This window comes from Miniopterus schreibersii, assembly GCF_964146895.1.
Source record: "Miniopterus schreibersii genome assembly, chromosome: 15".
Taxonomy (NCBI): Eukaryota; Metazoa; Chordata; class Mammalia; order Chiroptera; family Miniopteridae; genus Miniopterus; species Miniopterus schreibersii.
This window is the reverse complement of record NC_138115.1, coordinates 21069919-21082313: the sequence shown is the minus strand read 5'-3', so window position 1 is coordinate 21082313 and position 12395 is coordinate 21069919. Positions and strand designations below refer to the sequence as shown.

The 12395-nt window shown below is 51.5% G+C and overlaps 1 protein-coding gene across 4 annotated transcripts; it reads right to left on the bottom strand.

Annotated features, from left to right (window-relative positions):
* Positions 1–17: 17 nt before the first annotated feature.
* On the bottom strand, positions 18–12274 carry IL17RC (interleukin 17 receptor C). 4 transcript variants are annotated; one of them, XM_081159625.1, is made up of 19 exons: positions 11830–12159; positions 11521–11542; positions 11172–11324; positions 10821–10895; positions 10622–10731; positions 9675–9786; positions 9289–9333; positions 7666–7805; positions 7395–7454; positions 5050–5104; positions 4783–4964; positions 4639–4689; positions 3480–3525; positions 3207–3328; positions 2873–2932; positions 2312–2360; positions 920–1015; positions 765–803; positions 18–669 (listed from the first exon to the last, which is right to left on the bottom strand). In XM_081159625.1, the coding sequence occupies exons 1-19, from the start codon at positions 11932–11934 to the stop codon at positions 41–43; spliced, it is 2151 nt and encodes a 716-aa protein (XP_081015751.1). In that variant the 5' UTR covers positions 11935–12159; the 3' UTR covers positions 18–40. The 4 variants fall into 4 exon arrangements, with proteins under 4 accessions (XP_081015751.1, XP_081015752.1, XP_081015753.1 ...); XM_081159626.1 differs by lacking the exon at positions 765–803 and having other exon boundaries at positions 11830–12274; XM_081159627.1 differs by lacking the exon at positions 9289–9333.
* Positions 12275–12395: the final 121 nt, after the last annotated feature.

Genomic DNA, 12395 nt, shown 5'->3' with positions numbered 1-12395 from the left:
CATTAGAGAGATGTGGATAGAAAAATAGCGGTGCCTTTATTCAAGTTCTGTCCCCTGCCTCAGGTCCCATCTCGAGTCCTGTCTCTTGGGTCCCCGGGGGGCGAAGGCAGCTGTCCAGGGCAGGCTGAAGGGCCCGGGACACTTGCTCCGCCCTGTCGCAGAGCCACCCGGGGCGGGTGGCGCCAGGCCCCTGCAGAGTCCGAAGGAAGTCAGGCAGCTGGGACGGCAGGGCGAGGACTGGGACGGCGCGGAACAGGGCGGGCACGGCATGCGGGTGGAGCAGACCGTCGAAGTATGCCCCGATGTAGCGGCCGGGCGCCCGGCCCTGCAAAAAGTCGGGCAACACGCAGTTGAGGGAGGCGGCAAAGGCGTCGTGAGGGCAGTGCGCCCCGGGCGCCGAGGTTCCGTCGGGCAGCCACTCGTGGCACAGAGCCACGGCCCCGGGCGAGAAGAGCAAGACCACCATGCCGCCCTCCTGCAGGGTCTGGAGCCTCTGCGCGTGGAACCAGGCCAGGGACCCCTGTGCGCTCAGTTCACGACGACTCCACAGGTCCACGGCCACGCGCAGCGGCAGCTGGCGCAGCGCCGATGCCAGGGTGCCTACTAGGCGCTCGAAGCCCGCGTCGTCGGCCGAGTACAGGAGCAGAGCCGTGCGGCCCCTGGCGGCCGCTGCGGGAGAGAACAGAGCGGGAGGGAAGATGTGAGATGGCCCGAGGCCCGGCCCGCTGGGGGCGGCCCCCCGCCTGGCGCTGGCTCACACTCACCCCCCGAGCAGACATCCTCCTTCAAGAGCCTCAGCCACCCTGTTAGGGGAGAGGGGTGCAGGCAGAGGGTGCGCTCAGCGGCTGCTTCCTCTCTGGGAACTCCCAGGCCCCATCCAGCCCTGCCCCTGGGGAATGAGGAGCAGGAAATGACTCACCTTTCACGTGGCCCTTTTTGAGAAGGAGGAGAAGGAAAAGTACTGCAGCAAAGAGCAGGCAGGCCAGCCACACCAGGGCCCAGCGCTGGTGGATATCTGGGAGACCCAGGGGAGGAGATGGGCTAGTTAGAGGCCTTACACTTTCGCCCCACTTCATGAAAGAGAAAAACTGAAGCTCAGAGATATGAAGTGACTTGCCCCAAATCCACAGCACATAGCGTCAGAGCCAGTATATGAACACAGATCCACCTACTTGGGTGACCTTGGATAAGTGACTTCACTTTCTGCCTCAGTTTTTCACCTTTAAGATTGGGATAACAATAGTACCTACTGCAGGGTTGTTGTGAGAACTACATATGCTAATACAGTGGTACCTCGTTTTTCTAATGTCATCTGTTCCGGAAGACCGATCGAGTTCTGAAACGTTCAAAAACGGAGGGTTCATCAGCCGACAGCGAGGCCTCAGCGGAAGCCATGTGGCCCATTTGACTTCTGAGGCGTGTTCAAAAACCAAAGCATTCACTTTCGGATTTATGGCGTTCATAAACCGAAATGTTCGTCAACGGAGACATTCAAAAACCAAGGTACCACTGTACACATAAAGCACTTACAACTCAGGGTCATGGTAAGTGCTCAAATGTCAGCAATATTATTGCCCCCTAAGCCTAGGGTGGCTGGGTCCTTGACTTCACTCTTTCGGATGAATGCAACAGCCTTCTAACTGATATCTCTGACCTCTGTTTTGTCTCCAATTTATTCACCACATGGCAGCCCCAGAAATCTTTTAAAAATACACATCTGATTACAGCCTTTCAGAAAGTTCCTGCTGTTCTTAAGGTAAATTCCAAATTCCTTACATTGGCTCCCAAGGCCCTATACGGCCCTTGCATCCTCACCTCATGACAGGGCCTGCCTCCCAACGTTCCAGTCACACTGACCACTGTGGAGTTCCTCAAAAAAGCGCCCCACAGTCTTCACAAAAATGCATCTCTACCTCCTTCACCGAGATCAGCTTTCAGAATTCAGCTTGAACCTTTCCCCTGAACTCCTCACCCCAGTGAGGTCAGGTCCCCATTATATGCATTCATGGCTTTGGACACTTACTTTATAGAGAGTGCTTCAATAGCTCACACCTACCAAATGTAAGTGATTCGGGGCTAATGCCTTTCTAGACTTCTATGGCTGGCGTGGGGAAGGTATTGTGTCTTGGTGATGCTGGGATGCCCTACAAGCTCTCATTATGGTTTCTAAATGAATGAAGAATGGCCCTCCGATTTATCTGAGCCAGGGAAGGACAAGGCCATTGTGTGTGCTGCCTCCAGGAGTGGTCCCTGTCAAGATTCCAGCTCCTGGAGAGCTGTGAAGAGGAAAGGCAATTCTTGTAATACTCACACTTGTCCATGGGGCAGGCCCATAGTGCTCCCAGGTCATCATCCCATAGCTGTAAGACACAAAGCCTCAGCTTATTGTTCAGCACTCACCAAGTTCAAGCCAGCTTCAACTATGCATATTTCCCCCCACACACAGCAGGTTGCTCCCCCTGCAAGCTGCTCTGCTTTTGCTTATGCTGTGCCTACTGCTTGGACTGTGCCTTCCTCCATGCCAGATCTGGATCACATGAAGAGACCCTTCCTTGAAGTTCTCCCTGGAAACCAGTGCTTGGCACATGTGAATGTCGTTATCTGTTTATGAGACTTTAGCCAGCAGTGAGCAACTTGGGGACAGAAACTATGCTTCTTCAACTCTTAGCTTCCCTAGGACTGGACACCAAAAAAGAACAAATAGATGATGGGTGGGTGCTAGAAGGACAGTGAGGAGGCCTCTGCCTAGGAAGAGTGAGAGTCTCCCTGGTGTCCTCTGCTAGGCACCGGAAGGAGTGGAAGATGCCAAAGGTAAAGTGTTAGGACTATTGCCCTTGGGCATTGGGGCAGGGCTCTCCTGCCACCTACTCACCTGCAGACACTGGCCTGACCGCAGATCTTGTAGTAACTGTTCTCCAAGGCGAGCTGCCCTCTGCCAAGCCAAGGGGTAGAGAGCTGTCACCTAGGGGCATCACACCTAGGAGACCACCAGGCTGCAGCTGGGCCGAATGAGGTGATGGCACTGGGAGCTAGGAGATTTCTGAGAGGCCACTGAGAACAGGGCCCAAGTCTGAATCACCCCCATGTTCCCAGCTACCAGCATAGAGCCTGGCACAGAGAGGAAAAAACTGAATAGAGGGAAAGTTTGAGGCCAAGTTTGAGATGGAGCTGGAGAGGTATATGGAGGAGGGTCCCCCAGCCCTCACCGTGGAGGCCCTGCTGAGCAGTGGAGTGCAGCCACTGGGTTCCAAGGCACAGACTGATCTGTTGTCCTGGGGGCCTCGTGTCTCCACCAGCAGCATATCATCCTTGAGGGGCCCCAGGTAGTCTGAAGGGGATGAGAGTCCACTCTGAGACCCAACCTTGCTGGGGACTGCCATGGCCCCCTCATGCCTGACCTTCACCCCCAGGAGCTGGCACTTCCAGAGTTCACCCCTTTTGCAATGGCCCTGCCCCAGCCTTCTCCAGGCCCCACTCACCAGACCACAAGCACTCTTGCAGCTGTAGCTTCTCCCAACTGCTCACCTGCTTAGAAGGGCCCAGGGTTAGGAGCACAAAGAAAAGCAAGAGCCAAGGCCAGAAAGGAGAGGCCTGTTGGGTTGGGGGTTCTGTACTCTGGACCTGACCTTAGATCTGATTAAGAGTCACTCCATCTTTCTCACCTTCAGCCTTGTGAGGTCATCTGTGCTAACAGCCCTTAGGATCCCAAATTAGCTCTTTTCACATCTGACAAGACACTTTATACACTACCATCTAACTACCTTCCCAAAGAGGCCTCACCGACCACCCCACTTGAAATTGAAATCCTCCCTATCCTTCCCCACATTTTCCTATAGTATTTATATACAATTTTTTTAAATCCTCACCTGAGGATATGTTTTCTTTCTTTCTTTCTTTTTTTTTTGAGAGAAACATCGATGTGAGAAACATTGATTGATCGGTTGCCTCCCTAATGCCCCTGACTAGGTATATGCCCTGACCTAGAATGGAACCCACAAACTTTTTGTGCACAGGAGGATGCTCCAACCGACTGAGCCACCTGGCCAGGGCTTTATATACAATTTTAACTTACTATAATAATTTACTTATTATATCTATTGTCTGCCTTCTCCATTAGAACATAAGCTCTCTAAAGATGAAAACATTTATTGATTTTATTCACTGACATCTATCCCAAGTGCCTAAAACAGTGCCTGGCACATAGTAGATGCTCAATAAATCTTGAATGAATGTGTTTATAACCACCCTGAGAAACTGTAGAACAACCCATTATACAGATAGGGAAATAGCATAATGATAGCAATAATAAAGCAGCTAACATTTGTTGAGCATTTAATCTGTGCCAGTCCCTAATGTGAAGTGCTTGTCTTATTTAATCTTCATAACTACTCTGTAAAGTAGTTACTATTATCCCCATAAATAGATGAGACTGACCTTCAGAGAGGTGAAGTGACTGGCTCAGGGTCCCTGGCACTGCTAAGGTAAATAGTGGAACTCCTAAAGAGGAATTCCATAACCACTTTGCTCCAGGGACCCAAGGATAAAGCGGGTCCAGAAGGCAGTGCCTTCTGGAGGGTCCCCGCGGGGTGCGGGGGAAGGTTCTGCCTCCAACGCGGCGCTCTGCCGCCCCCTTCTTACCTGGACACAGAGGTTGGGGTGGCCTTTCAGCAACGGGAACTCCAGGTCCGTCTGTGGAAACGGGAATGGGTGGGGTCACGAAAGGTGGCCCCCTGGGCTTGCCTTCTTCCCCGGACCCCGGGCGCCGCCCACCGCCTCGCTTACGTTCACAGTGACATTTTCTCGGGACAGCGGTGGCACCAGCGGCTGGCAGGGGCCCCCGCCCGGTGCCTGCCAGCACAGAGCGGCCTCGGCGGGCAGCGAGCACGGCGCGTCCAGCCGCCAGCCCCTAGGGGGCAGCAGCTGCAGCCGGGCGACGCGCCAGAGGTTGCGGTGTGCGCGGGGATCTGCAGGGAGAGGGCGTGGTCACCGCGCGCCCCGCACGCGTCAGCCGGCCCCGCTCCCGCCCGGGTCCCCGGCGCGTCCTCTCACCGTTCTTCAACGGGCAGATGCTCGTCCTAACGGAGTCGAGCTCCAGAGGCCACACCTGGAAAGGAAACAGGGCTCCACGGTTGGGTCACTCCAACCAACCCTCCAGGAGCACATGCCAGGCCGGCTGGTAGGCACTGAGAACAGTTATTTGGCTGATTTTTCACAAACACTCGCCTGGTCACCCTTTGCAAGGCCCTAGAGATGCACACATTTATTCTTCCAGCAAACTCTATGTCAACATCTTTATTTAACAAGCTTGTTTTAAAAAACTGACTTTAGAGAGAAGGGTAAGGGGAGAGGGAGAGAGAGAGAGAGAGAAACACCGATTTGTTGTTCCATTTATTTGTTGTTCCATTTATTTGTACATTTATTGATTGATTGATTGATTGATTGATTGTATGTGACCTGACTGGGGAATCAAACCTGCTTTGTGCCAGGCACTCACTGTCCTAGGTGTTAAAGACATAGTCAGGAGGCTAAATGACATGTTATTGAACAATGAATAGGTTATCAGTAAGATCAAGAAAGAAATCAAAAACTTCCTGGAAACAAATGAAAATGAACACACAACAACCCAAAATCTATGGGACACAGCAAAAGCAGTCCTAAGAGGGAAGTTCACAGGCCTACCTCAAAAAGCAAGAAAAATTTTTAGTAAACTATCTAACCCTACACCTTAAAGAACTAGAAAGCTCCCCAGTGAAGCTGTCCAGACCAGGGCTTTTGTTTGCTGGGAGTTTTTTTATTACTGCTTCGATTTCATCAGTTGTTATTAAACTATCCAGGTTTCCTGATTCTTCCTGATTCAGTTTTACATGATCTCACTCATATGTGGAATCTAATAAACAAAATAGACTGAGGAACAAAACAGATCCAGAGACATAGAGGCATGGAACAGACTGATGAATCTCAGTGGGAAGGTGAGGGTGGGGGAGTGGATGGGGAGAGATTAATCAAAACTTGTATGCATATATGCATAACCCATGGACACAGACAATAGTGTGGTGAGGGCCCAGGGGGGCAGATGTGGGGTGGAGGGGATCAGTAGGGAAAAATGGGGGATATCTGTAATACTTTTGACAATAAAGATAAATTTTTTTTAAAAAGACTCGTTTATTCTTTTGATCGACTTTTTAAATGCACCTATTATGTGCTTAGCCCAGTGCTAAGCATTAGAGATAATATATCAATTTATTCAGCAAACCTTTAATTAAGAACACCTACTATATGTCTGGCATTGTGCAAGGCTCTGGGGGATTTACTAAATTTGAATTAGCTATTATTTCTTTGCTTTCAAAGAAATGACAAATTCACGGTTGCAGTAAGGGTAAAATGTATGTAAATTAATAAATTGATCATTTATTGTGCATCTGTTGTATGCAAGAAGAAATGAGACAAGTGCCTAAATAAAAAAGGAAATGATAAATGGACAAGGAAGGACAGAAGTACAAGGAGATGTGTAGATAGGAGAGGGCAGGAGATTGGGGGAAAGATTTGGAAAAGAGGTGACATGTGAGCTGGAAGAATTTGGTTGTATGGAAAGGAAGAGGGGACATTTCAGGTAGTGGGAACCACCTGAGCAAGAGCACAGAGGTGGGTGTATCTTGATAAGTAGCTCCATCTGGATGGAAAACAATTTCCATCAAGGGGAATCATGGGAAAGACAGCAGAAAAGGTTCAGTTGGGGGTCAGAATATGGGACCCAGAATGTTAGGGTGTTCAGGGAAAGGAGGTAGGATGGGAAGTTATTAAAACAGTCTAGAGGAGAGATGATAGAAGTTCAAACTGGGCTAAAAGGGAGAGGGAAAGAGAATGAAAGGCATTAATGTCAGAGATCAAATAGATGGAATCTGATGACCAATTAAATGTGCAATCAGAGGGAGAAGAAAGAGCCAGCAAATATAAGCCTAGATGTGGCATACTTCCTTATGACAGCTCTATGAAGCTGGTGCTATTATTCTTGCCATTTCAGATAGGAAACAGGCCCAAGGTCACACAGCTAGCAAATGATAAGAGTCAGAATTCAGGCCAGTCTGAGTCCATAGCACATGTTCTGCCCTCCAGGGGAGCACAAAGAGGGAGCTGCAGGAGTAGAGGAAGACTTCAAGGAGGAAGTGGCATCTGAATGGGCCATGAAACATAACTAGGAGTCTTGTGAATAGAGGATCAGGAAGAGCATTTCGGGCATGCAACAAGGAGAAGGCATAGGACAGCAAAGGTCAAGGGAGGGCCAGTCACCCTAGGGAGCCATAGTTTTGACCTCAAAGAGGTGGGTGGAGGATAGTGAGACCAAGACGGTTAGGACCACCCCCTCACCAGCTTCCCTGGCTAGGCTCTGCTCCTACCTGAATACAGAGACAGGGAACCAGGTCTGTGTGGTTCAAGGTAATTGTCTGCGGCCCAGTCTGTGGGATAAAAAAAGAGGGGAAGTTGGAGAAGAGAAGGAAGAGGGGAATGCTGGAGGTCAGAGTTGAGGAAACCAGGCCTGCAGCAGTTCCCCCGCCAATGTTCCTGGCTTTGGGTGTCTGTTGCTGTTTCCTCTTCAAGGGTTCCCTTGCATCGTTAGCATGGGCATCAGCCTAGAGTGAGAATGGACCTGGGAGGGGGAGGTCTCACCAGGTTTCTGTGCCACCAGGGTTTTGTAGGGCCCTGGACCTGGTTCCAGTACAGGGAGAGGCCAAAGCGCTGCTCCTCAGGGACATCCAGCACCAGGTGCACGTCCTCACCATTTGCAGACACGTTGAGCCAGGGCAGGGCTGTTGGGAGAGCCAAAGAGAGATTTCCTTCACATCTTCTGCACACCCAAGCCTGGGCCATACCCACCAACTGACCCTTTGGAGTTCCCTTCAAATCCCTTAGACTGGGAGTCTCCTAGAGGACAGAGCCAGTGTCCCCATCTCAGACCAGGCTTTCTCCCAGTAGTCAGGGACCAAGCTCTTGTAGGGCTCTTGAGACCACCCTCTCCTTGTTTCTCCCTCTGCAGCCAGAAGGATCTGTAACTACTGTAAAATAAATCATTCTCCTGTGCTCAGTACCCTCTGATAGTCCCCCATATTACTCCCAGAGTAAAAGAGAGAGTCCTTACAAAGGCTTGCAAGGCCCTATCCAATCTGGCTGCTGTGACTACTCTAAACTCATCTACTAGCACTAATTAATCTGCTGCAGATATACTTGCCACCTTACTAATGCTGTAACACACCAGACACACTCCTGCCTCAGGCCCTTTGCACTGACGTTCCCTCTGCATGGAACCCTCTAGAGTGAGGCTGTCCCTGACAGCTGCATTTTCTCCCTAACACTAATCACCATCTAACTACTGCCTATTTCACATCTCCGTGTGTTCACTGTGCCCTCCCTCACCCTCACCTTGACCCTAACCCTGACTCCCAGCTAGACTATCAGCTCTGTGAGGACAGGGATTTTTTTCAGTTTTGTTAATTGATTTATCTCTAGTGCCTAGTGCTATGCCTTGGGCAGAGTAAACACCCAATAGATATCTGTAGAGTAAGCGAATCAGTGTGTAACTGGATGAATGATGGCATGAAATGTATGATGTGTAGGTGTGTGTGTAAATGCAAAGCTCTGGTGCTGAGCAGTCTTTAATGGATTACCAGAAGCAGGCAGGCCAAGCTTAAGGTTAAAGGAACCAAAAAGAAAATGAAGTTGAAATAATTTAAGAGTTAAAAAACTTACAGTATGTATGTCTTGATCTGGGTGGTAGTTATGCAAGTGTATACATATATAAAAATGAATGGAACTGGACATTAAAATTAGAACACTTTGCACATTTTTCTGTATGTATGTTATACTACAGTTAAAAAGAAAATACAAAACAAAAATATCTAAAGAGTGCATGGGAAAAACCATCAGAACCTTGACTTTCTTAGCCTTTATTTTATAGTTTAATATTATTTTTATTTGATATATGGGGGAGGGTGCACCATAATCTTGACAATGCTTTGGGCCTCTAGATGTCCCTGGTATTAATAAATATTTGTTACAGGGAGTGAGAGATCCACCTTTATGTTCCCAGTGCCTGGCACAAAGTAGGAGCTATTGCAGTTCATGTATGATGAATGAATGAATGAATGAATGAATGAATGAATGAATGAATGAATATTCATGAGCTCTGCAAGTTTCTGGGATGTGGCAGCCCAGATCTGAAGCCAACTCCAAGGGTTTCTCACGCTGCAGACCCTGGCCCTCCCTCCTCCCAGCCCCGCTGGCCCTAGCCCCTACCCCAGCAGCTCTGGATGCTGTCCTGGACTTCGAGCCCCCTGCAGTCTGGGGAGAGATCACAGAAAAGCCTCCAGTAGGGCTGGGGACCAAGGAAAGAACGGGGGGGGGGGGGGCAACCTGACTCATGGGGAGCTCTTGGAGGGGCTCCCTGTGCCCTAAATACCACCCACATCTATCCAGTGCCCAAAGCACCTTCCCCAGGGATGGGAAAGCCATATCCTTGGGGAGAGGAGGCATGAGGAACTGACTCTGGGAGGAGGGAGCTCACACTGTTGCCTGAGAGTCAATAGGACTAGAAAGGGGAGGAAAGCAGAGGGGAGTGGCCAAAAGGGGGAGAGACTAGGGAGGCTAGGATTTGGGGCCCCTGGGGCTCCGGAGCCACTTACCAGGCAGCTGCTGTGTGAAATTGAGTTCTTTCTGGTACCTGGGCTGAGTGTAGGACCAGATTCTCACCTCAGCTCCTACAGCAGCCTCGAAGCAGTCAAATACTACAGAGCCCTGTGAGGAGAAGGGTGGCAGAAGGCTGGTGGTATAGGGCTCAGAATCCACGCCAAGAGCTATGGGATCCTCTGTGTGAACCACTCCCTCCCCTTTTCCCCAACCAATGAACCATACTCATACTGTAGGGCCTGAAATTCTGCCACTGAAGTTTCCTTCAAGAGCTCCCAATTCTAAAGCACACACCCTCAATAGGGGTGTCAGCAGGGCAAGGAGAAGGGTCTAGCTACTAGAGTCCCTGCCCCACCTCCAGCTGTTCTGGACCACATGGGCAAAGCTAAGGTGATCAGACACCCCTCCCCACAGAAGTGGTTCTCATGCCCAGTGCTCAGTGGTCCTCACGATTGCCCTGTGAGGTGGACCAGCAGATGTTCTCCCACTCAACAATTTTCCAGACCAGAGGATATTGGCTGGGGGCTGGAGGGAAAGTCAAAGGGTTTGAGTGATTTGTCCCAAGTGAGGAGGCACCTCCTGGAGTAGCCCCAACACCCTGCAACACCGTGTATACATGGGGCAGACATGGTATGGCAGGAAGTCCAGAGGAGTGAAGCCAGCCCACAGGCTTTCCCTCTTCAATTCTCACTTTCTCTCTCTGGAAAATGAGGGTAATAATAATGCCTACTTCATGGCATTGTACCTCATTTAAATCTCACAGCATCCATATGAAGTAGGACTATTCTTATCCCCACTTTGCAGACAGGGAAACTGGGGCATAAAGGGCTGAAAGGATTTGCCCACAGCCCTGATCAGAGTCGGGACTTAAAGAGATAATGCATATGGAAGCACTTTATAAAATTTCTATTCAAAAGGTGTTTATTATTATTATTTCACATACCACAGACTGACCAGGCTGCACCAGGGCAGCAGGCACTTGCACCTCCAGCAGGACACAGCGAGCGATAGGGTAGGCCTGGAAGGAGAGCACGACTTGGGCCTGGAGAGAGGCTGTGAGCAACAGGGTGGGGTTGGTCAGGCCCAGAGGCCATAGCCAAGGCCCTGGCAAGGGGCAGTTAGGCAAGCAGGGCTCTCCTCACCATTCTTAGGCCCTCCAAGCTCTGGGTCAGCTGCTCTTCCAAATTGTTCCTCATCTTTACGCTCTTCCCAGTGTCCTGGAACGACCCAAGAACAAGGCCCAGGTCAGGCCTCCCACTCTAGACTGGCTTTGGGTTTGGTTTTCTTCCAGAAAGCGCATGTGGGGAAGCAGGGGACGGCCCTGAGGCACAAGGTGGGGGTGGGGGGTGGATAGGGAGACCAGACTGGCCTGGGGTCCTTTGGCCAGTGTCCTCCAAGAGAACACAGAGGATATCCAGTGCTGACTGACAGTCTGCCTAATCCTCATGCCAATCCCAGATACTTTCACGTGTGCACATGGGTGACATGCTTACCATGCACAGCCAAGTGGACCACCACACGCACACAGAGGTCACAGTCAGTCTCCTGATGGCACCTTAGTACCAGCTCTGTCTGTAGGCGTGTGGGCACCAGCACGGGTCCTCGGGCAGGCTCGATGCTCCCAGGCAGGCAGAGCACGTCACCACCTGTGCATGAAGGGCAGAGTGGGAGCTGAAACTGTTCTGAACTCAGAGTTTGGTTGCACTTGACACCCCCAGAGGGCCAAGGAGCTTGGGCTCTTCTGGGGCTGAGGGCGGGCCACGAGGGCATGGGACTGGGACAGCTCCCCTCCCTTCCACCAACCTAGGAAGTCCTTTTCTTTCTAAAAGTAGGGCTACTCACCCCACAGGTGGCAGGAGAGGCCCTGGGAAGGAGGTAAAGGAGAGTCAGGGTTTATGGTCCTAAATCAAACCCTCTTTCCCTGCCTGAAAGCCCCGCTACCTCTTTCTGGGGCTCCCTATTCCAAGCCCCTCCCAGAAGACAGACCCAGCTCTTGCTCCCTCCCCACTCTCCTCTTACTCCATCAGTACCAGATAGACCAGCTAGGGCAGTTCTGGTGGCAGCGGCAGTGACAGGAGCCAGGCTAGGGCCTTGAAGGGCCTCAGACTGAACGCTGAGCCTTCCCCAACCTTCCCAGGGCCCCAGACTCACCGGAGAGCAGTGAGCAGAGTCCTGAGGTCCCACAAGCCTCTCTAGAGAGAGGACCACGGGGCTTGGGCCCAGTGCCAAAGACAGCAGGAACCAGGGCACAGGCATCTTCCAGGTGCCAGGCGGCACCCAGGCTCCAGGCCCTGTCCTGCCCCCCCCAAAGGGGGGGGCAGACACCTCACCTCTGCTCCCACTCAGTCCCCAGCTGTTGGGCAGGAAGGGCCAGAATCTTTCCCCAGCTTCCAGGGACCCAGAGTTGGCTAGCTGGCATACTCCTGGGAGTCCCGACTCCAGTCTCAGTCCCAGCGGAAGTGCTTTCGTTTTTGGCTCCTGGCAGACAGCTAGCTGACTGTTCCCGCCCCACCTTGTCCCTCCCACCAACGCCAGGCCTGGGAGCCAGCAGCCTTAGACTGGAGCGGTGGCCTCATCTCCTTCCCCTTCTTTCCTCCTCCCTCTCCTTGGTTGACAACTAGCTGGGAGGGCCCCTGGAAAGGGCGTAGCGGACTGGCCTCTTGGCTGAGTAAGGAAGCTCTTACTCACACCAAGAGTCCCTAAAGAGGAGGGCTGAG